General features: G+C 36.8%; 1 protein-coding gene across 1 annotated transcript in view; it reads right to left on the bottom strand.

The window, feature by feature from the left end:
- Window positions 1-21943, bottom strand: part of SEMA3A (semaphorin 3A) — a 231017-nt gene extending 209074 nt beyond the window's left edge. Inside the window, exon 1 of the mRNA XM_060156161.1 lies at window positions 21832-21943. Coding sequence (XP_060012144.1) covers window positions 21832-21943 — 112 coding nt within the window. The remainder of the gene's footprint in view (window positions 1-21831) is intronic.
- Window positions 21944-23478: the final 1535 nt, after the last annotated feature.

Below are 23478 nucleotides of genomic sequence, written 5' to 3'. Positions count from 1 at the left end.
GTGCGGTGTGCTGCAAATTGCTGAAAGCCATTTAAATAAAGGCCCCAATTAGTATGAATACTAAGAACTTTGAAAAAAGGAGCAGACAAATGAAAAAATTATTATCCAGACTGGAATAAAGATCAGAGGGGTGTAAATATGTTTTCTATTGGAATTTCTACCACAAATGGTTCTCTCTTCCTGTGTTTAATGGAAAACATACCATGAGTTTATGTATACCTAACAAAAAGAAAAATAAATCATCTATTATCTTCTAAGATGTATGAGCTTATTTATTTATGAAAGATGGCATGGCAAACCACTAAGGTGCCAGATTACTACCCGTAAGAGTTTGGAACAGTGGCTTAAGATGAACTCCTTTTCTCCAAAGATAACAGGAGAAAAATCAATATTTGTAGACCAAGCAAACAGCTGGTCTTCCTATGCTTAATCTAAGACTGAAGAGTAGTGTTTAAGAATGCTTATTTCTTTAAGCATTTAAAAGAAGTTTCCAACCTGACAAAGAACAATACTAGTATTTCTTATTCACTCGCATTTCCTAGCCTCTCTGACAATGTTTGTGAAACAAAAGCAACGACTTTGATTTACTTTGGCAAATAATTCAAATAATTTAGTCTGGAGTCATCTTTCCTAGTAATATGCGTGAAGTTTAGAGTGTGCAACATTCAATTCCAGTAGTGAAGATAACTGGCTCTGGAAATTGGAAACAACAGCACCATCTAAGCCTTATTCATTGTTGCATAATAATGTCTAGCCTTGGGCCATAATATTGAACAACTTCAGTAGTGCTATCGAGTTCTCGAAAATATTTTTGGAACTGTCCTCTATTATTAGGAATACACAGGGAAAAAGTTAAGAAAATGCTACTTCCAAAAGTTAAAAGAAAATGATGAAACATGTGCATTCAAATAAAGCTATTCTTCTGTATGAGTTAAGAGAAAATAGTTAATAGAGCTATAATCCAATGGCATGGCTTTAGAATTGTGGTATCAGAGCTAACGGGCCTACAACACACAGCCTTTACTGTGTATAGCTGTTATGCTTCATAAAGGATATTTTGATCCATAACCTATCAGAAGGCACATTATAAAAAATAATCTACTCATAGGTTACCTGTCTTTAGTTCCCCTTGATAGGTCATGCATTTTATTCTTTTAAATGATTAGGACATAATATCACCCCAGTTATTTAGCTATAGCACCTGCCCATTATTGTCACATAATGTAAAACTCTCTGTTCTTTTCCTGAACTAAAAAGAATCACAGATTGTTAGGCACAAGTTCAATAACAAGGGAACTATAATGAGATTATGGAAACAAGCTATTGTTTAGTAACAACAATTTTTATAAGTTTTGTTCTATATATGATATTTATTACGTTCACTTTTTATAAATCACTTAGAAAAGATTCCATTTAGCGATCATGGTTAAACAATTCAGTATTCTTTACAAAACTTTAAATAATTTTGAAAGGTAGAGTTGTTCCCTGTCTCAAATGAATTAGAGATATAAGAAAATGTAAAGCATTAACCAATATAATTTTAAGTAGTTTCCTCTTCCCCAATCCCACCTCACAGCATCTATTTCCTCCCCCTGATTCCACTTGTCTGATTTTATTGACTTGTAGCCTTTTAACTGTCTTGATAAACTTCTGGATAGAGCATTACGTCAAACAACTCTATTGTTAGCTATAACTGCTGAGATATCTAGTCATCTTGCTCTTTCAATTCTCTTCTATTTCATACATCTTGACGTAGTCATTGCTTATCAATCTTTTCAGGAGACAGAGAGAAAATAGAAAATCAGTCACAATAATTAGCACCTCCATCAACAAGGGTAGCCATATTTACTGAAATGATTTATTTAAACCAATGTTTAATACAATAGAGGGAAAAGGCAGTCAAACAAACAAAGCATTTGTCTTTCCCCTCCAAACACAGCTTACATTTTTACCTAGCTGCTCACAGCACTATCTCAACTCCCATCTTTGACTTCTCAGCTCTCATCTCAGTCCTTGGTAAAGAATGCCTCCTCTGCGTCTCCATTACACTTATTACCTTTTCTACACTTTTATCACTTGACCTGATACCTCATTTTGTGAGCCATTTCTATATTTTCTATCAAAATGCAATATTACTGGGCACTCACCATGCCAATTGCTTTGCTGGTACTCCATGTGTATCATCCATGATACATTTTAAAAGGGTACCAGCTAAACCTCATGTAATCTACAGAAGCATCCAAAAGGTTAGATTTTTTATTATCCCCATCTTTTAAACAAACACTGAGTTTTAGTGGGGCATATTGTCCAAGGTCACATAGTCAAGGGTCAGATTTGAGCCCCAAATTCCTGATCACTAACACCATGTTCTTAACTACTATGTTCTACCGATTCTAAGTAGATTATTGTTCTGGTCTTGGTACCATGCACCTAAAATGTACTTAAACATATGAATTAAAAATAATGATAATGGGCTTCCCTGGTGGTGCAGTGGTTGAGAGTCCGCCTGCCAGTGCAAGGGACACGGGTTCGTGCCCCGGTCCGGGAAGATCCCACATGCCGCGGAGAGGCTGGGCCCGTGAGCCATGGCCGCTGAGCCTGCGCATCCAGAGCCTGTGCTCCGCAACGGGAGAGGCCACAACAGTGAGAGGCCCGCGTCCCGCAAAAAAAAAAAATAAATAATAATGATGATGACATATTTTATGGGATATTTAAGCATTTCCATTGGAAACTGAAGGAAAAAGACTGAATAGGTACTGAATACCTCTTTTGTGTCATGCATCGTGTGCTCAGAGAAATCAAGTTAACTGCCCATGATTTTTCAATTAGTACCTGAACGTACCTCATATGATTTTTTAAAATATGGTTAAGCAAACTAATATACTAAACACTTCATGAACTACCCTTAACACCTTCTCTTCTGTTTATTGTTCATTTACTTCCATCGCCTAGAATGTTTTCTATTCTTCCTCTCTCCTCCACACCTGCCAAAAGGCTCTTTGAGGCCCACCTCAAATTCTTCTTCTCACAAGAGGACTTTCCTGATCCATGGCCTCTGTGATATCTTAATTTTCCGAATTCTCACAGTCCTTTGTTAGGATACATTACTCTTTGCACATTTGGGTGTTTTAACAAACTCTTGCCCCTGGGGCAGAATTATCTTTGTACATATTCCACAATGTATAGTGTACTTCACTGCATACCATATTAGTATGAGGGATGATCAAAGATTATAAAGAATCACTGATCCCTGACATACTCAGATTTTCAGAACTGGCTTCCATTGCCTCACTATCTGCTACCCCTTTCCATAAAGATTAAATTAATGTTCAATTAATGTTGTGGCTCCATAGATAAGCTATACATATTAATGCCTCATGTTTCCAGATTGTGCTTCTACCAGAAAGGGCTTCCCCATGCTTCCTTGGAAAATTTTCTTCATCCTTGTATGTCTAGCTTAATTTTCACTCCCTGTAAAACATATTTTCTCTATGCTCGATAGCATACTGCAGCATAATTAACAAGCCACTGTCACCTCTAAATTTCATGGCATTTGTTTTATATCTAACTGATGGACCAATTTGCCTTATTGTTGGGTGGTACACTTTCTCGAGCACTATGTTGTGAGGTTCTTGAGAAAAGGGATTAACCCTGTATGATTTTCTTTTCATAGTAATCATTATAGTGATTGGTGCATAGTTATACTTAGTTAATTTTTGTCCATTTGAAATGAGTTTGTTTTAAAAGAACATTTCCTGGATGAGAAAGAGAATACTATTTAAAGAAGCAAGAGCATAATAGCATGGAAATACGTGCTGAGTAATCAGAGTTACAGTAAAACCCTAGACCAAACTGCAACAACAACAACAACACACGGGCACAAGCATCTGAGTTGAAGAATTTGTCTTTCTTTTAGGACTGTTCACATCCAGCAGCTGAGTCAATGTTTCTCCATTCCTGGTCATTCTCCCTCTCCTCACATTCCTCTACTATTGCTCTAGGAAATAAACTCCAAATGGCAACTGGCATTTGTCTAGTAGACTGAGGAATTCATTCTATTTTGTAAAACTTCCATATTTTAAAAAATTAGCCCAATGATATACTAAACCCTAATTAATCTGGGTTGATATAGGAGGGTAGGATTCTTCTGCATGGGGACTGTGTCTTTTATCTCTGTCCCGTTTGTCAGAGACCCTGCACCAGTACATGCCTGCTGAATGAAGTATGGCATGTAGGGCCATTCTATATTGGTGAATTTTATTTAAATATTTAGTATAATGATTGTTTCTTGGTTCTCTCGAGTACATATGTTAGAATGAGTTTTGTTTGTTTTACTATGAGTAAATTGGGGATATAACAGACCTGATTTCAGTCTAACAAAATATGATCTTTTTTTCATTGAAAAGATGATAAATTAATGTTTAAATATTCATCTTTGATTTATTTTATTTTACTTTCTTTCCCTCTACTAGTTGTGTGTGTGTGTCTAACACTACTTTGAATTCGTGTTATTTTAATATCCAGCTTTATATAGAGCAGATGGTAAAAATATTTTAAAAGAGGCACAGCACCATCATATTGAGACTAACAGTTTCACTGTTTTGAATTTAAAGAAAGGGAAACATTTATTTTTATTATATCTGTTTCCTTTGCTGGGAGATTTGATTCATGTTTATATGTTCAAAATTTACAAAATGTTACAAAGCATAGGAATACATATATACACACATATATAAATATAAAAAAGTATATTATAGGCAAAAACCAAATTGATATAATGTTAACAGAAAAAGGGGGGCATTACTATTAATAAGGGCAACTGGAGTTAATCTAAAATGCAACCCTTGGCAAAAAAGTAGTTTTTCAGAGATAGACTGATGTAATTATGTCTAACTACAGCTATTTACATTTTAATAATTACTTAAGGTAAAAAATATTTGCCTTTAAATGTTGTCTTAAAAATAATGTAACAGCACAAAGTAGCACTATATTTTACATTTATTGTACTTTACTAAGAAAACACTAGCAGTTTTAAGAATTCATCGCTGATTATTTTTACATTTAAGTTACTATTAAAACGCGAGTAGCTCTTTGTGATGTGGTTATAATTTATAACCGCAGACAGTCTAAGTTTTTAAGCTAAAACTATGCCTCACCTTCACATATCATTTACATATATTGATTGCTTCCACATGTCTGGCATAAGGTAAAAGAGTTTATGAGCACTGTAATATTGCTAAAGCCACAAAGAAATAAAATTCATCTTTGTCTAGAGTACCTCAGAAACTTATTCATGCTGGTGCATAAAGTGTTTTCCAAAGGAATTCTGCCTTCCAGAGAAGTCCTTTAAAAGCCAACTGTGGTTAGTGTCACCTCCCCTTCTGACAACGTCTAGATTTCCCAGTCTGGCTTCCCAGTGTCTTCTGTTAGACAAAAGCCCCTTTAAGTGGCTCCCAACATTTTCTTCATTCTATTTACTAGCTTCAGACTGCAAGTTTATTTTCTCGAATGACTGCATATCCTTTTTCCTGCAAGTGGGTTATTCGCCATCACAGGAGGTTCATAGAATTGGTCTGAAAGACTCAGACTTCATATCTACAATGTTTCATTCAGCCTCGGGGACATATTAAATGGGAATATTGTGTTAATTCCTCTGTGGATTCAATACTTTGTAAGTTGTCATGAAGGATGTTGTGTCTTCATGGACCAAGTCATAACAAAATAATATTCAAGGCAACCATTACGCCATTTGACAGGATATGCTGTAAGTACAGGAGCTAATAAAACTAGTCATTTCCTAGTTATTTTTACTGAATATTAAATGGCTGACCTTGGTTCATGTTGAAAACACAAACTGGAACTTATAATCTGCGAGATGCAGGCAGGTCTTTTCTTAAGAAACAGGTGCTCCTTTGCTCAGTCTGGCTCACTAAGCATTGAGAGCCAGAAGACCTAAAAATCATGTCTGCTTTCATCCCCATAATTAGTGTTTTTTTAAATGAATTAATTAATTTTTTGGCTGTGTTGGGTCTTCGTTGCTGCACATGGGCTTTCTCTAGTTGCGGCGAGCAGGGGCTACTCTTCGTCGAGGCACGCGGGCTCCTCATTGCGGTGGCTTCCCTTGTTGCTCAGCATGGGCCCTAGAGCATGCATGCTTCAGTAGTTGTGGCTCGTGGGCTCTAGAGCACAGGCTCAGTAGCTGTGGCGCATGGGTTTAGTTGCTCCATGGCATGTGGGGTCTTCCCAGACCAGGGATCCAAATGGTGTCCCCTGCATTGGCAGGCAGATTCTTGAGAACCCGTGTCCCCTGCATCGGCAGGTGGACTCTCAACCACTGCACCACCAGGGAAGCCCACAGGCAGATTCTTAACCACTGCGACACCAGGGAAGTCCCCCCATGGTCAGTATCATGTACACCCTCATCCATAGTCCACACTTAAAACTGTGACAAGCAACAAGTCAACACCAAGACATTTAAGGGCACTTATGCAGGACTGAAAGGCTGAATGTTAGACTGAGCTTTTTAAATTTGTTTACAACTGTTTACTTGCAACACTAGCTTTTCACAAAGGGTTCTCCTGTATTCACTGACTAGATGACATTGACAAACTTCATGTTTTCAAAGATTTGCACTATTATGCTACGTGTCTCTGAAAGAAGCACATTACAAATATAATAACTGTGATTTTCTTTGTATTATTAGCATTTATTAATTTGGTTCACAAAATAAGCGTAATAGCTAGAGAATGCATGCATGCATACCCACTCTGAATGAGCAAAACACTGTAACCTAGAACCTATGCAATTATTAATCTGCCACAAGGAATTAATAGTTAATGAATCTCTTCCATGTACCAAGCACTGACTGAATACCTTACACGTGTATTGTCAATATCCCAATAAGAGCTACTGTAAAGTAGCTATTCTCTGCATGTAACAGAAGAGCAACCTGAGGCTAAAATAAATGCCAGAGTCCTAACACCTAGAAAATGCCAGAGTCAATTCATTGCTTTCTTTGCTAGGCTTAGATTCCTCTTGCATTGGTGAAATTTTTGTTCCAGCAGCTAAATTCAAAAAGGCCACTGATTTTCAAAAGGCCAGCAAATAGGTACCTGAACTCTGTAAACACAGCATGACTTACTATTCAGTAATACTAAATAATGACAACACATATGACCAAATATATATAATTTTAATTGAATATGTGCTATCATTTTGTATACTCCAAGAATGTGAAATTTTATTCTTTAGTAAATGTGAAAAGGCAGTAAATCTGCTATTAACTCTATAAAGAAAACTAATTTGTATGAAAAAGATGGTGTCATATGTACAATGGAGAATCTGTTCGGGAGACTATGACCCTTAGTGTATATTGCCTGTGGTACAGTTCAATATTCTGGACTGAGACCGGTACTAAAGAAACCAATCGCTGGGCTTCCCTGGTGGCACAGTGGTTGAGAGTCCGCCGGCCGATGCAGGGGACACGGGTTCGTGCCCCAGTCCGGGAAGATCCCACATGCCGCGGAGCAGCTGCGCCCGTGAGCCATGGCCACTGAGCCTGCGCATCCGGAGCCTGTGCTCCGCAACGGGAGAGGCCACAACAGTGAGAGGCCAGGGTACCACAAAAAAAAAAAAAAAAGAAACCAATCGCTATAACATTGCTCATTTCACTCCCTTATATGGCATCTGCTTAGAATAGACTAAACAGATTCTTTCAGAATTAATGTGCAGATGTTTATATAGATGGAAACAGAAGTACTGTCATAGAGTAGACAGTTTTTTTCCAATTTGACAGCTAAAGAGCAAAGCCAATCAGATAAGTAGTAATCTTGTTTCTGATGAAACACTAGGCACAACGGACACTGTGCCTTGCTAAGTGATTTCATGCATGCCAGAAAGAAACTATTTGTTTGAGTCACTGGGTCTCATTTTGTTGTTATGCTAGATCTTTCTCAAGAATCTGTCTGGATTACGGGGTTGAATCGATAGAGAACGGACGTCTGCTCTGTTAGAGTGAGCAGAGGGAACCTTAATTCTGTTCTGAATAAGCACCTTGGGAAGCAAAAGAAGGCTGAGACCCTACTGAACATGAAAAACATGCAATGAAAGTAAGAAAACTCCATGGCTCCAGGTCAGCATGTGAGAGTCCAACAGGGAATCTGCGTCTTAGGAGTAGCTGCTCTGAGTACAGCTTCTAAGTTTATCTAGTTAGAATCAAATGCAAAGGAGTGAATCTTTGCTTTCCAGCCCAGGAGAAAAAAAAAAAAAAATTCATCAAAAGAATGATGAACTGGGCTTCCCTGGTGGCACAGTGGTTGACAGTCCGCCTGCCGATGCAGGGACACGCGTTCATGCCCCGGTCCGGGAAGATCCCACATGCCGCAGAGTGGCTGGGCCCGTGATCCATGGCCACTGAGCCTGCGCCTCCGGAGCCTGTGCTCTGCAACGGGAGAGGCCACAACAGTGAGAGGCCTGCGTACCGCAAAAAAAAAAAAGAAAAAAAAAAGAAAAAAAGAAGAATGATGAACTCATATAATATGGTAATGGGGAAAAAAGAAAGTCACCTTTGATATCTTGCTTTGCCTAAATAGTGACTTTGTGACAGAGTAAAATGCATGTATCATTCCTCATCAGAAGTTTTACATGTATAGTCTGCCATAAACTTAATATTTGAAGGAATTAGTACATAATGTAGAATATTTTTAGGTAGAGCTATATCCTAAATGACACTCAACTGTTGGAATTTATAATTTTACACGAAATCATAAATATCTGCAGTTTTTCTTAAGTATAACTTGTATTTTTCTAGACATGTGAAAATATATGCTCTATGTAGATAAGGTGAGCTACATGCCCACATATGAAGTCTCTGTACCCCAGGATAACAAGGTCATTATGTGAAGCCTAACCTGAGTTATAAGTCTTGTTACAGAATCTTGCTTCTGCATCTCAGATGATGACTCAGTAATTCAGAACTAAAGCCCTACTCCCAGGATTCGGGATGCCTAAGTGTTGCTTTGCACATGCCACTCACTTATAAACTTTAAAAAATTTCATCACCTATTACTCGAATCTAAAGTTTAAATCCTGTACACTCTGTTTCAGAGTTCCCTACCATTTATCAGCATTTGAACTGCTCCTGTAGCCTTAAATTATTTTTCTTCCAATCAAATATTTCACTACTTGATTTTAATTAATTTATTTATTTTTGCTGTGTTGCGTCTTCATTTCTGTGCGAGGGCCTTCTCTAGTTGTGGCAAGCGGGGGCCACTCTTCATCGCGGTGCGCGGGCCTCTCACTATCGCAGCCTCTCTTGTGGAGCACAGGCTCCAGACGCGCAGGATCAGTAGTTGTGGCTCACGGGCCCAGTTGCTCCACGCCACGTGGGATCCTCCCAGACCAGAGCTCGAACCCATGTCCCCTGCATTAGCAGGCAGATTCTCAACCACTGTGCCACCAGGGAAGCCCCAGTACTTGATTTTACAAACCTTTAAACTGGGCTATGTTTTGTTCTCAAATCCATTGTTTGTATGGTCTCACCTCTGCTCCTTAGCTCTCTCACCTGGAATGATTACCAGCCACCTCCTCACTTATTCCTTCAATCACTTCATTCAAGGAGTATTTAGTAAGGCTCTGTCATGCACAAGACTCTGTACTTGACTGAGAATATAAGATAGATAAAGAGCAGGTGTGATCTTACAAAGTTGACTATCTGTGTCTTCTTCCCTTCCGAATGCTAAGTTTCTTCAGGACAGGTGCCATATTATGTTTCCTACCTCTGTTTCTCTGCCTCTTCAAAAGCCTTGCCAAAGGTGATACTCAAGTCGATGTCTGTTTGAGAGGACAACGTCAGTACACAATTGAGAGCGTGGGAGGACAGGCGGCAGCAAGGTCACAGGTGTGACGTGAAGGGAGTACTATATTGGGGCATGGTTGGGCTGTAAGGTGAAGAGAGTTTCACTTTCCAGATACTATCAATTGTTGTATAATACTCCTAGTTGCAGAAAACTTAAAACTTATTGTTCTTGAATTCTCCAGATCCTCCCTACACACAATCATTCCCCAAACCCAATTTTTCTATACGTTCAATGTGTCCCATTTCCAGCATTTCTTTCTCATTTCAATTATCATGATCCTTATTCCGGCATTCATTTCCTCATAGCTGAACCATGGCAGGCCCTCCAAATAGCTCCTCTGTGCCCTAGACTACTTTAGGTTAATCATCCTTCTAGGTAAAACTAAGGAGTTTGGCTGTAATCAGTAGGAACTTTTTAAAAAGGAGAGGCATAATTAGATTTGAATTTCAGAAGGAGTTGTAGCCAGTAATGACAGAAAGAAGAGACAACTATAGGCGACTGCTGTCATAACAGGGCAAGTAATGATAAGAGCCTGACTTAACCTGGAGGACAGAAGAGGAAAGATTTGAGGGATGAACTCAAGAGGGAGAATCCATAGAACATTGAGATTGGTTAGATATGGGGAGAGTCAGCAAGGGGAAGGCAAAGATGCTAGTGGTCTGAACAACTAGGACAAAATGACAACAATCCCAGAAACGGGGAACCAAGAGGGTGAACAAGTTTGTAGAGAGGACTGTGAGTATAGTTTTGAACAAACAAGTTGAGTTGGGGTTCCCTGTGACAGATCCAAGTGTAGATTTTCTGTGGCCTTTGCTATGTAGAAGGGGTACATGCAAAAGCCCCTAGCTTACTCAGCAACTGGTTCCCAGAACTTGTAGCACCTGGGAAAGTAATTTTCCCAAGCAGGGGCATGGGCAGACTGGGAAGAGTTCCCTGGGTAACCCTGGCTCATGCCCTCCAGTTGTCAGCTTTCTGCTGTGCTTTTCTTCCCACTCATCAGTTGTGGGACACTTCTACATCTCAAGGGTCAAGAAGACTAATTTGTTTGTCCTTTAGTCAGCATATTTTATAGATGTAAAGTTGAGACATTTAGACTAAAATATATGAGCACCACACCCTCTGTTCTAGGCAGGATGTCTAGCTTTAGGTGTATGTGTGTAGAAGAGAGCCCTTAGAGAAAAGTTAAAGTGGCAAAGTTACCTAATTAAGAAATAGTCATTTAATTTCTGTAGATTAATCTGCTAAAAATGAAAGCTTCCTAGCCTCTTCCCAAGAGAGACAGAAAGGCTTTTAATTTTTGAGGCCTAGAAACTTTTTCTATACCCCAGGGGAAAATGAACAGATTTTGTTTTCCAAATGATAGACTTAGAGGAGATCTATTTGGATAGGATAAGAAGGTATGGGTTGAAGACTTTGTACTTCCAGAGCAAAGGGGTAGGGGAGGGTGGCCAGGATCAGTTAAAAAGATCATTTATTTCAAGTCTGGAAAGATGAAAGGCTATTGTACCAGCGGGACCTGCTCACACACTACATTCTGGAGGTGGAAGGACCTGAGAGGACCTGTGTGCTTTTAGAGGAAAGACACTACATGACCTAGAGCCAAGATGCTGAGAAGTCTTAATGGAAGGGCTACTGAAAGAGGCAATTTGGTAACTTTCCAGAGTGCTAGTGCCTAAGAGAGAGCAGAGAACTTGGCTAGACAGCAGCACTGCACAGTAGAAGATGCTCTGGTAAGGTCAACCACTGAAGGACAGAAAATCATGGCCAGTCCTGAACCACTCTAGACCTGCCATCGAGCAAAGGGAGAGACAGTCTCCCATGACCTTTTGCCTCAGTCTGTGTTCTAGTGATTGGCATTCCATTTTCCATAATTCTCAAACATGATGTGATTTAGAAAAATAATGAGTTGAATGTAACTTTTCTTGTATTTGTTATGGATACACACACATTTGAACTCGTATAAACACACTGATTTGTGTAGCTCTTCATCTATATATAATTCTGCAAGTACAAGGGATTATTCTATTATGACCAAAATTCCAGAAGTAACTTTTTGCAGTTTGTGTTGCAAAATACCACGAACCTACAACTTTGTCTAATATGTTATGAAACGTTCCAAGATTTTACTAGCTTGTTTGTTCTGAAACTAAGTTTCCTTCTTAAGTGAGCCAGAGGAACATCCTGAATGATAACAAAGTGCCAAGCAAATTAAAATATATGTAATATATGACTTTGCATTTAAAGACGTGGCACATAACAGGAATATACAGTTAAAGGGGCATCTTAATACTTGATGATCATCATATAGATGATATGGGTGTCTTCATATTAAAAACAAATATGATTTATAAAATAGCAGCTGCTCTTTTCAAAATTGTTGGTGGAGAAAGACAAATACCATATGCTAACACATATATATGGAATTTAAGAAAAAATAAAAAGGTCATGAAGAACCTAGGGGTAAGACAGGAATAAAGACACAGACCTACTAGAGAATGGACTTGAGGATATGGGGAGGGGGAAGGGTAAGCTGGGACAAAGTGAGAGAGTGGCATGGACATATATACACTACCAAACATAAAATAGATAGCTAATGGGAAGCAGCCGCATAGCACAGGGAGATCAGCTCCGCGCTTTGTGACCACCTAGAGGGGTGGGATAGGGAGAGTGGGAGGGAGGGAGATGCAAGAGGGAAGAGATATGGGAACATATGTATATGTATAACTGATTCACTTTGTTATAAAGCAGAAACTAACACACCATTGTAAGGCAATTATACTCCAATAAAGATGTAAAAAAAATTAAATTAAATAAATAAATAAATTTAAAAAACTGTTGGTGGATTGGTTACAGAAATAATGGAGTAAAGCAGAAAAAAAAATAGGAATTCACTAGGAGAACAAGAAGAAACCTGCATTCTAAACCAGTATATTTTATAATTTCAAGGAACAATAGTCACAGTGTTTTCTATACTGGATAACAACACTCAACTTTCCTCTTTTCTCCATTGGTTAGAAAGAAGCTTGTCTCATATACTTTACAGATAAATCTCAAAGGAGAGATGGAATAAACCCAAATGACCACTGTGACCACTGTGGAAAAGTCTTTCAAGGATGTGCCACTTGTCCATCTTGCTCTCATTTTCAGTCAAACATAGACAAACACCTGTTAACTAGATGACATTCCTAGCCTGACATACTACAACTTTAAGTTCCCCTTGTTAAAGGACACACTTGTTTCCATATCACATTTGAATGCATAAGAATATATATATATAAAACTGTATTATTACATACTTTATAAAATATATTGCTTTTATAAAAAAATATCCCCCAAATATTTTTGATAGTGGTTTAATTGTCACTTTTTTCTATTTCTGCCTTCTCACATACTTCTTGTCTTTCAAGGCCCACCTTCCTTATGCCTTATTTTACAAAATTCCCTGAAGTCTCTAGGTAGATGTGATACCACCTTCCTCAGAAGTCCCATTATGTATTCACTTTATTTATCCAAGAATCTACTTATTCATGAAGAAATCTGCCACTTGCCTTACATGGTTTTATGTGTTTGTCTTACATATAAAATACAAGTAAGAAATGCTTATTATTTATCATAACTTATTTTTGTAAATAATTGAAGTTTGCATAGCTAATGAAAACCTAGGTTCATTTAAACTAATTCTTAAAGGATGATTACAACAGAGTCTATTCTCTTGAAATTTCAAATTTGAAGGTAAAATTTCTGCACATATTATAAAGACTCAAAAGTGCTTGTATAGTTTTGATTTGACCTCAGGCATAAAGAACTTTGTTTTGGCTTTCCCCAAATATATTCTGGAAGGGCTTGGATTAGGACTTAATCATTTTTACACACCATGAATAACTATGATTTGTATGTAAGAGCACTCTGGGTAGTTGTATTATTTCCTTTCCTATTGATAATTCTACCTTGTCACAAGACTAACATATATTTTATAAGACTGTAAAGTCAAGCACTGTACATTAATTTATATTCTAGATACCAATTATAGACCTATAAGTGGACTAAGGAAAGTAGCCTACTGTTCTCTCTCACTGTCTCGATTATATAAGATTAGGATCTTAAACAACAAACTCAACATATATTTTGCACATCACACTTCAACAAAGATTCCTGTGGATCTTTCTTATCGTATCTACTCTCCTGGGCGGGTGGGGTTTGGGAGCAAGGGCTGAGGATGGAAGTAGGTGGTGGTCCCAGGCCATAGAGCACAGAGCCAAAGTAAGCCAGAGGCTTACTTAGAGATGAAAAGCAAGGGGCAATGAGTAACTGCTGCTCTTGATAAGTGGAATCAAGGGTAAGAAGAAGCTCTGCAACATTAATCTTAGCAGGTTGTCAGAGAGCAAAGCCAGGATTCTCCCAAAAGTGTGGACAATGAAATCTAGCCAATTTAAACTTTTAAACGATTGCATTTTCAACTTTGTTTGGTAGGACTGGTTTGTTCTACACAAAAATCCAGATACAGTAAGAGTGATAAGGAGACAGTATGTCTTTAGCCACTATTTGATTTTAGAATCGTCTCGCTCACTTTCTTTTCTTGTTGTGTGTACTGAGATACCATAATAAGGAAACTCAGGGTATTTGTTGAAAGGAATGAAATAATTTCTCTCCTAGAGGCTTCTAAGATGCATTTATTGTTATATATTTTCCATCTCCTACTTGCAGGCAAACAAAGGTGACCCAGACACTTTGTGATTCAGTGCTGGAATAAGCTTGGCTCAGAGGAGACTCTATTTGTGGAGATACCACTGCCCTTTGCATGCATCTAAATGCCTCCACTGATATCCTCCTACCTTAGCATTTAGAACTGACTTTACTTTCTCTACCACATTATAACGTACTAGTCACTTATAATGAATTGATTTATTACAGATTTGTATTAATTTTGTACTCACTTATAAACAGGTATACTTTGCGGTTAAAAACAAGGTGTATCCAATGGAGCACAAGTTCATTCAATGAGTGACTGTGCTAGCCTTTGAGATTATACCAATGAAAAACCATACAATCTGGCCTTAGAACCTCACAATCTGACACAACAAAGATGATCCACATAAGTAGTTTTCTTGACTAAAGAACTCATTGGACATATCAATAGAACTAAACTTCATTTAGTTTGCTGATGAAGACTCAAGTGGGTGATGTTATATTTTATCCAAAGACATGTTTATGATTGCAGTAACAAATTAAGTTACTGTAAAGTTTTGGTCAACATGGTTTCCCACGGCACATCTCTTCAAGCAAAGGAAACCTGGATATGTAGTTTCAACGACTCATTCATGAGATGACAAGACTCCCTAAATTCGTGGTCCCTTTCAGTTTTACTCTACGCTTGTAGAAAACACTAAGACCAATTCACTCTTCGTATTTATTCAACAGAATTTTATTTTTACTTATCTTTATTCCCTAATTCAAGTATAAATTGTATATCCTCTTATCCTGGGTTTGACAGAGTCCAGCTTTGTTACTATCTGGAAATAGTGTGCAAATTCTCTATTTATACTGATGTTTATGTTTTGGCAATGGAAGGAGATAGTAACTGAAGACATTTAGACTTATTTGTGTCAGATAGAATTTATTGGTTCTTTGGTATGTTTAATTGTGATAATAATTTAAAATAACCTACAAATCTAAAGGAGTCATTCTTTTAAAAATATACCAAATGTAATTTTCTAAACATTATTTTACCTTCTCAACTAGCCACTCTCCAATTATAAATGAGGGTGATAATGTGCCACAGGCAGGCTGCCTCGCTCCTGTTAAGTGCACTTTATGATTCAGGCTTAAAATAATTATATATGTCTTATTTATACATATCCACAGGACACTGTCCTTCCATCACTCCGATTGTTTGTTACTACTGCTTCACTCATTATTTTGTTTACATTTTATAGACCAATTGCACATGTAAATTCTCATTTAAATTAAATTACATTATTTATTTAATTTTGGTTACAACAATCTACTTTTTGAGGGTCAGAAGGTACCAATACATGCAAAGAGCACATCAAATTCTGTAGCAAATTCCATTTTAACTAATGCTTCTGTTTTGTGCTTGTTATGTATCCTGACTCTCATGCCAGTTTTTCCAAGCTTGGTCTCCACACACTACTCTGTGTGTATTTATCCTAGCAGCCTTCCCATTTCCGAACTAATGAAAGAACTGTCTCAAATTGCTAGTGCCACCTATTAGCAGAAGCATAGAACTGCAAATCATGGTAATTCCTTTAAACAGCACCTTAGAAGTCATGAAGGGTAAAATCCATCCCAAGATTCACACTGGTTCTAACTTATGTTTACAACTGCTGGTCTTTTTAAAATCAGCTTTCACCGCATGAACTAAGACACTGTCATGAGTTTTGGAGATTTTACTTACAGCTTTGCATTAATGGATCATTTTATCATAGGTTTTTATTTTCATGAAGGTTTGATAAGTGCAATGTCTTCATCAATTAATATGTAACTCTATGCTATAATATCATGACTTTGTAAATGAATGTTATAGATAATGATCAATTAAAAATTTATTTCAGTACTGGAAGAATTTTAAAAACTCAAGTGTAAATTCTATTTAAAATAGTCCTGACTTTAGATTTTACAGTTCTCCAAAACGATGTAAAGGTGTGTGTGATATTTTGATCTTGGGAACTGTGATACGTAGGTGTACCACTGAAGTTTAAATGAGAGAAACTGGGATAAGAAGTTAAACCACACACTTCCTTACAGCTGACTTTAAGTTCTTGATAACTTTATAAGTTACTTAAAGCTCACATCTCAAATACAATTATATATTCACACTAAATAGAAATACATTATGCTCTGCTACCAACACTTTAACTTTTATTTTGTTACTAGGAACATATGCAATCATACTGATGGATTCCAATGAAATTTATTCCTGAAAAATCCTTTAATAGCATTAATTCTTCAATATAGAATTTAAATATAATAGACTGAAAATCACAACATATTTTTAAATCATGTTTGATTGATATATGATAATGAAAAAAGAAAACAAAGAAAAATTAGTTATCACAGATCTATACCTCTATTTAGTTGCCTAAATATTTAGGCATTTCATATCACTGACAATAGTGGAGTCTAGGAAATAATTTATATGAAGAGAAATAACAACCTAAAAAAGTTAGAATTGGAAAATTCATCTCTTCAGCATTCAGGTTTCCTTACGCTATTAAAGACTGCACATCATTATCAAAAGTTGGTGAGTTATCTTACATGGGGTGGTTTTGTGGTCTCAGTCATTTTGTTACTTGCCAAAGTCTGCACTGATAAGTTATTATTTCAAAGGCCAATCTGGCTGGCAGCTCCAAACAGAGAAGCCTCTAACTGGAGACTTTCACTAGCTCTCATTTGATCTGATCCGCACTGGATCGCAAGATGTGATACTGTGCATTTCGTTTTATTTTGTTTTTTATTATTTTGCCTGGATATACTTGTCGAGTAGATAAATAAAAAGTTCTAGTTTTCAGCGTGCTCAAATCGAAGACTTCAGAACCAAAATATGATTTTTAAAGTTAAAAGAATTTGGGAAGAAAAGGCCATACTAAATAAGAATCAGCAAATAAGAGATCTGATGCCATACATGCAGTGACTACTGGAGATAAGGTATTGCAAAGAATTTATAATGTCTTTGCTCTGTGAAAATATACATGTTACTACCCTACTCTTCAAAGACACATTCCATTTTAGCTATGAGGAGATTTCCAGTATAAGACAAATTCCATTTTATATTATTACTTGAATACTTGAGATATTCATGAAGACTTTTCATGAGACTCAAAAGATCATGCCTGGGGCTTCCCTGGTGGCGCAGTGTTTAAGAATCTGCCTGCCAATGCAGGGAACACGGGTTCAAGCCCTGGTCCGGGAAGATCCCACATGCCGTGGAGCAACTAAGCCCGTGCGCCACAACTACTGAGACTGCTCTCCAGAGCCTGCGAGCCACAACTACGGAGCCTGCATGACACAACTATTGAAGCCCGTGCGCCTAGAGCCCGTACTCTGCAACAAGAGGAGCCACCGCAATGAGAAGCCCACGCACCACAACAAAGAATAGTCTCTGCTCGCTGCAACTAGAGGAAGCCCGCGCAAAGTAGCAAAGACCCAATGCAGCCAAAGATAAAAAAAAAATATTAAAAAAATAGATCACGTGTGCTACAATATACATATGTAATTTAACACATGACTATCTTTAAAACCAATAACAATTTTATTTGTAAAGTATTTTATTATAATTTACCACGTGTAGATTGCCAAGATTGTTTTTATTAACTCTAAAATATTAACATAAATGTTGTCCTTCATGTATATTCACCTATTCATATATGTGTACACATATATGTATGAATATGTAAAAATATGCTTGTGCTTTGGCAGACTAATGAAAATCCCAGAAAAGTCAACAAGTTTAATTAGTAAATCATTATTCATACAAATTAAATTTTGAAGTGGTCATAATATATTGAATAATGGCAAATAAAAAAGGTTTTGCAAGTTTTAATTCATAATTTTTAATTAAACATTATCATCTCTCAAAAAGATATGTCTGAGAATTTTGATTTAACTAATAATCTTATTCTTACAATAATTAAACAATTTGACTCTGGAAAAAAAACAAAACAAAAAAACCTTTACAAAGTATGAAAAGAAAGCCTCTGAAATGTCTACCATTTATTTAAGGGCTATTTACTAAGTCCTCCCTATGAAGGTAAAGTTAAAGGCACTGATATAATCTTTGGATTCACATGATCACCGTCACATTCAGACTTGCATGTGTCTTTGATTTCTACTAAAACTGAAGCACACAATGTCCTGGAAAAGCTCATTACACTGAGTGATGGAATGTTTGCCATTTGTTTAAAACCCCAGACCTAATTTATTTCCTTGTGATTTCCATACGTTTTTCTGAAGTCTTCATTGTACCACACATTCCAAAAGGAAGATTTTATGATAATCTGGTATTTCATGAGAAAAGTGAAATTTGACTAGTTTCGTGGGGCAAATAAACAGTTATTCATCAATTTTAAAAAGAAGCATTATAACATCTAGCTATATTACATGAATTTAAGGAAGGGAAAAGTATCTCTGAGTGAATGTTTCTTGAGGATAATTTGTATGTGACTGCTGAGATTTACAGAGTTCTCACATTTGCTTCCCCCGCAAGGATTCTAAATCAGATTGGTTCAGAGGAAAAGCCAGCCTACCCCATTTTTCTAATATTATCACTTCTCCAGATGGTCCTGAAAACATCTATTTAATTCCTGTTCCTAGAAAGTAAAGAGGTACCTTATTAGATATATATGTATCTAATATCTAATGTATCAAAGGCTGCCTTCTTGTTCTTACTTCTCTTTCTTTCTCATTTAACATATCAAATCTCTTTTATCTCCTACCAGGCAAAATGACAAGTAGAAAGTAAGCACAGTGATTGCCTGAAACTTCGTCCTGGCAACCTGAGAAATGAGAGGGTTAATGGTGGATCTTTGAAAACAAGTGACCATGGGAAATTAGGGTTGGCAGGGATTTAACTCTTCATGAATCATGCTGGAATATTTTTAAGGGCAAAGCAGTGGATGTTTTAACTGTGTTTGACATCTAATTAAGGAGGAAAAAGAAGTAGCTAAAAAAAAAAAAAATCTCTATTACAGCTTAGAAACAAAGTACTGACAATTGGCTACCAGGCAGTTGCTTTGGAAAAACAAGTGTACATGTAGAGACAAAAAGGTAATGACAGACCAATAAAAGGGCAGAAGAAAAATTGCTTGGGCCATCCCTATTATTCTTTTTGGTGTTGTTCATTTCACAGCTTGTTTTACCAAATTGCCAAGCTCTAGGTATATCAATAGAATTGTTATGTAGCTGTAGGGCAGTTTTTGGTTTAAAGGAAAGCAGAATAATTCTAATGGATACCATTGCTAAAAAGAGCTCATAGAGACAGTTTCAAATATATACATCTTGTCAATATATACAACTCACTTCATTAGACAAGTTTAAAGTATTTGTATATAACAAAGGGCTATTCTAATTAAATGCTATCTTTTAATATGTAGAAAGAACTGGTGCCTTTTCTATTAATGGAGAGTAATCCATTACCATGGAAATAAAATTCTTGCAAAATAAATAAGAATAATTCTCAGTTCCTACTGATTTTGCAATTTATTTAGCACTTAGACAAGTATCTCCAAATATAGATTTTTAAAATGCATGTCATGTTTCAAACTTACTCCAAAATTATAGCATATAGCTATTCACATCTTCAGGAAGTAAACTCGTACGTAAAACTTACTCATGAGGAATATAAACTTGAAGAAAGTGGACGATTAACCTAAGAATCATTGGATGAAATACTCTCAAAGAGTAAAAATAGAAAACAAAAACTGATGAAAACACAGAGACCATAATATCATACACTAGGAAAATAATTTAAAGACAGTTACTATATAAAGACACAATTGGGATTTAATTAAATATTTAATGGGTGCCTTTTGATTATTTTTAAAAACCTTATATGAGTACAGTTGCAATTCTGCTTGCTAATGGTTAAAATTCATTCTCATTTTAATAACCAAAAAATTATACCAAAAATAAATATATTTTCCAATTCAATGTATTTTATCTAAGTATTAAATACAAACAAACACATTAAGTAGGTGTTTAATTTTCTAATCCAAAGTGTGAAAAATTACATCTGTCTTTCCTATTTTGTGGTTCTCATTCACACTAGAGTACTCAGAAAGAGATGTTCCCCATCATGTGAAAATTAAAGAATATCTTTTCTGGCATAAGAGCAATGTATAGTAGACAGACATCTCTACAGATAGATACAATAATTTTCTTTCACATCATAGGCTAAAAACGAAATATAATTGAAGCTTCTTATTGCCCCACCCCCAACTGTAGAAATTTGAGAATCATAAGAAAGCAACACCCTAGGGAGTAAAACTACTTGAGTTAAAACAGTTTAATCTTCAACTCCATTTTAATAATACCTCAGTTATATAAATATTCTCTTCCATTAAAAGTTATATATACCATGTTGGAATCCATATTAGCATGATATTATACATCTATCTATAAAATCTATCTAAACAAATATAGAACAAATATTTTCTTTAAAATCCTCGTTAAAAAACAAGCATACACATTAAGATGTAACCAGACGGATCATGTGATAAGGCTTTTTTTTTCTTCTTAAATTTATACTTTTTTTGAAAAGAAGTTCACACAGCTAGCTGTACAACTAGAAAGTAGTATCTCTTCAGTTCTCACTGAAGTACATATAGAATCAAATAACATTACATTTCAAAGGCTTTAGCTTTGCACCAATTAGCCAAATACACAGTCTTTTGTACAACCATAACACACTGTGGAAAAACTAGTCTGTTCTCTCCAGTTTATATTCTCTTGGCAAACCATGATCTACTGCTTATGTTAAGCATCTGATTGTCAGATCTGAACAAACTGAATATTCATGATGACAATTAACCATTTACTGTCTAAAACTAAGAAAATACAATGTATCATAATAATTATTATAGGTGAGGCACTCACATCTACAAAGAGACCATTGTTGCAATAGTGGTTTTTAAAAATATTTTAATAGGAGTAGAGTCAGAAGAATTATCAGGATATATGATCACATATATAGATCAGCATTTACCAGGCATTCAGCTTTTCTCTGCAAATGTGATTAAATGTTCTTTGTTTGCATTTAAATTGTCATATATCCAACAGAAGCCATGCTTTTATAAAAAAGTGTTTCAATCATCTCCAAAAGACACACACGATCACAAAGGTTTCCCAGGTTAAACTAAAGGTTTTACGGTTTAGGTTGGGAGGGAGTTCAAGGAATGAAAAGGCAGGGGGCAGGGAGGCATTAGAAAGCTAGTCAAATAAAAGGAAAAGAAAAACTTACCTTTGTAGGATAATTTCAGCCTTGGCACATTGTTCTTCCCATTTTGATAGTTTGCTCTTGCTGTAAGTAACACTCCCCAGAAAAGACAGACAATCCTAGCGAACCAGCCCATGCTGCAGGCACTGTGGGTCCTAAGCTGCTTCAGTCTCGGGTCCTGTATTGTGCGGCCACAGAAGTTCAAACAATCTGGAAACTGGAGGTAACAGGTGATTTAGGTCAGTTTCATTCATAAATGCAGACAATCAAGACCTCCAGGCAACACTAACACCTCTTCTTCTGTAACAGTCACTGAAGCCCAGAAACTTCAAACCCTCCAAAAAAAAAAAAAAAAAATCGAGCCAGGCACCGGATAATGAGGCACAACTGTTGTGTGGAAAGAAAAAAAAAATCAACAAGGGCTGCAGCAGTGGTGCTTAAGAAGCAGTTCCTTTTATCTAGACTCTTCTGATAGCTGGCGGACTCTAATCCTGCTGCCTGCTTCATTCGGCTCCGGGGAAGCAGAATGAAAGGGGAACAGAGAGAGAGAGAGAGAGAGAGAGAGAGAGAGAGAGAGAGAGAGAGAGAAACCGTGAGCAGCGCGGACTTTTCCTGTACACATGTAGGGAGAGATGACACAAGATCCCACAGACAGGTTTTCCCAACACTCACTAGACTGGCTGACAATGGGAGAACAGGCGAGCTCAGCCCACTCCCCTTCCCTCCTGTCACACAACACATGCAAAAAACATCTCGTAGAGATTAGAGCCGGGAGCAGAACACTCCAACGTGCCTGTGAAAGGCATGTAGCTATAAATTTACTTCCCAAGGCAAGCGTTGTTTTATAGCCATTTTTAGGTGCAATTTTGATGAAAAAAATCTGAATTCTGCTACCTACATAATTTCCAACTCATGCTCATTATATAATTCTGCTTGGACTTGTGCGTTGTATGTTATACGTATGTTTATGCCTATATACGTATATGGATATGCATATATATGTCTGTCCTTTTCATCAATATAACTTTAACCACTGGAGGTTTTAAAACCTTGTTAGTAATCATTCCCTCCTCCCAAGAAACCCCCTTGGATCAACCACCCCCTTCCCCCGCCCCACTGCAATTTCAGCAAAGAAATTCCTAGTAAAGCCCATTTCAACAATCAGCTCAAGACAAATATAGGTCCACTGAGAATTATAAATTACAACAGGGGATTCTCAAAAGGACACTCAGAATTTAAAAACATGTATGGTTTTCCAGCTCCTGGAATGGTCTGGCTAACATTTTTAGTGCATCACATCGCATTAATTAAAGCCACTTCCCTAGTTTTGGTTTAAAGGGCAGAGGAAGATGACAAAGTTCACAGAAGTCCCTGCTGGGTGTCAAGGACCAACATAAAGAGAATATCTCTGTGTCTTCATGAGCTGGTGAAGGGTTACTAAATTTTCTGTGGACATATATGCATGTATTCAGGCAGTCATACAAACACCATTAATTCTTTTCTAAACAGGCATGTTGCCTGAGGTCTTTAAATTTCCTTTTGTATTTTCTTTCAATTTTTCTCGAAGCTGATATCCTTACGGTTTTGTTTTGTTTTGTTTTGTTTTGAGGAAGGGCGTATGAAGATCAACAGGACAGAACTTTCCCTTCTTTATTCCCCAACTCTCTCTAC

This window comes from Lagenorhynchus albirostris, chromosome 8 (assembly GCF_949774975.1).
Source record: "Lagenorhynchus albirostris chromosome 8, mLagAlb1.1, whole genome shotgun sequence".
NCBI lineage: Eukaryota > Metazoa > Chordata > Mammalia > Artiodactyla > Delphinidae > Lagenorhynchus > Lagenorhynchus albirostris.
The sequence above is the reverse complement of the archived record's forward strand: the minus strand, read 5'-3'. Positions and strand labels throughout refer to the sequence as shown.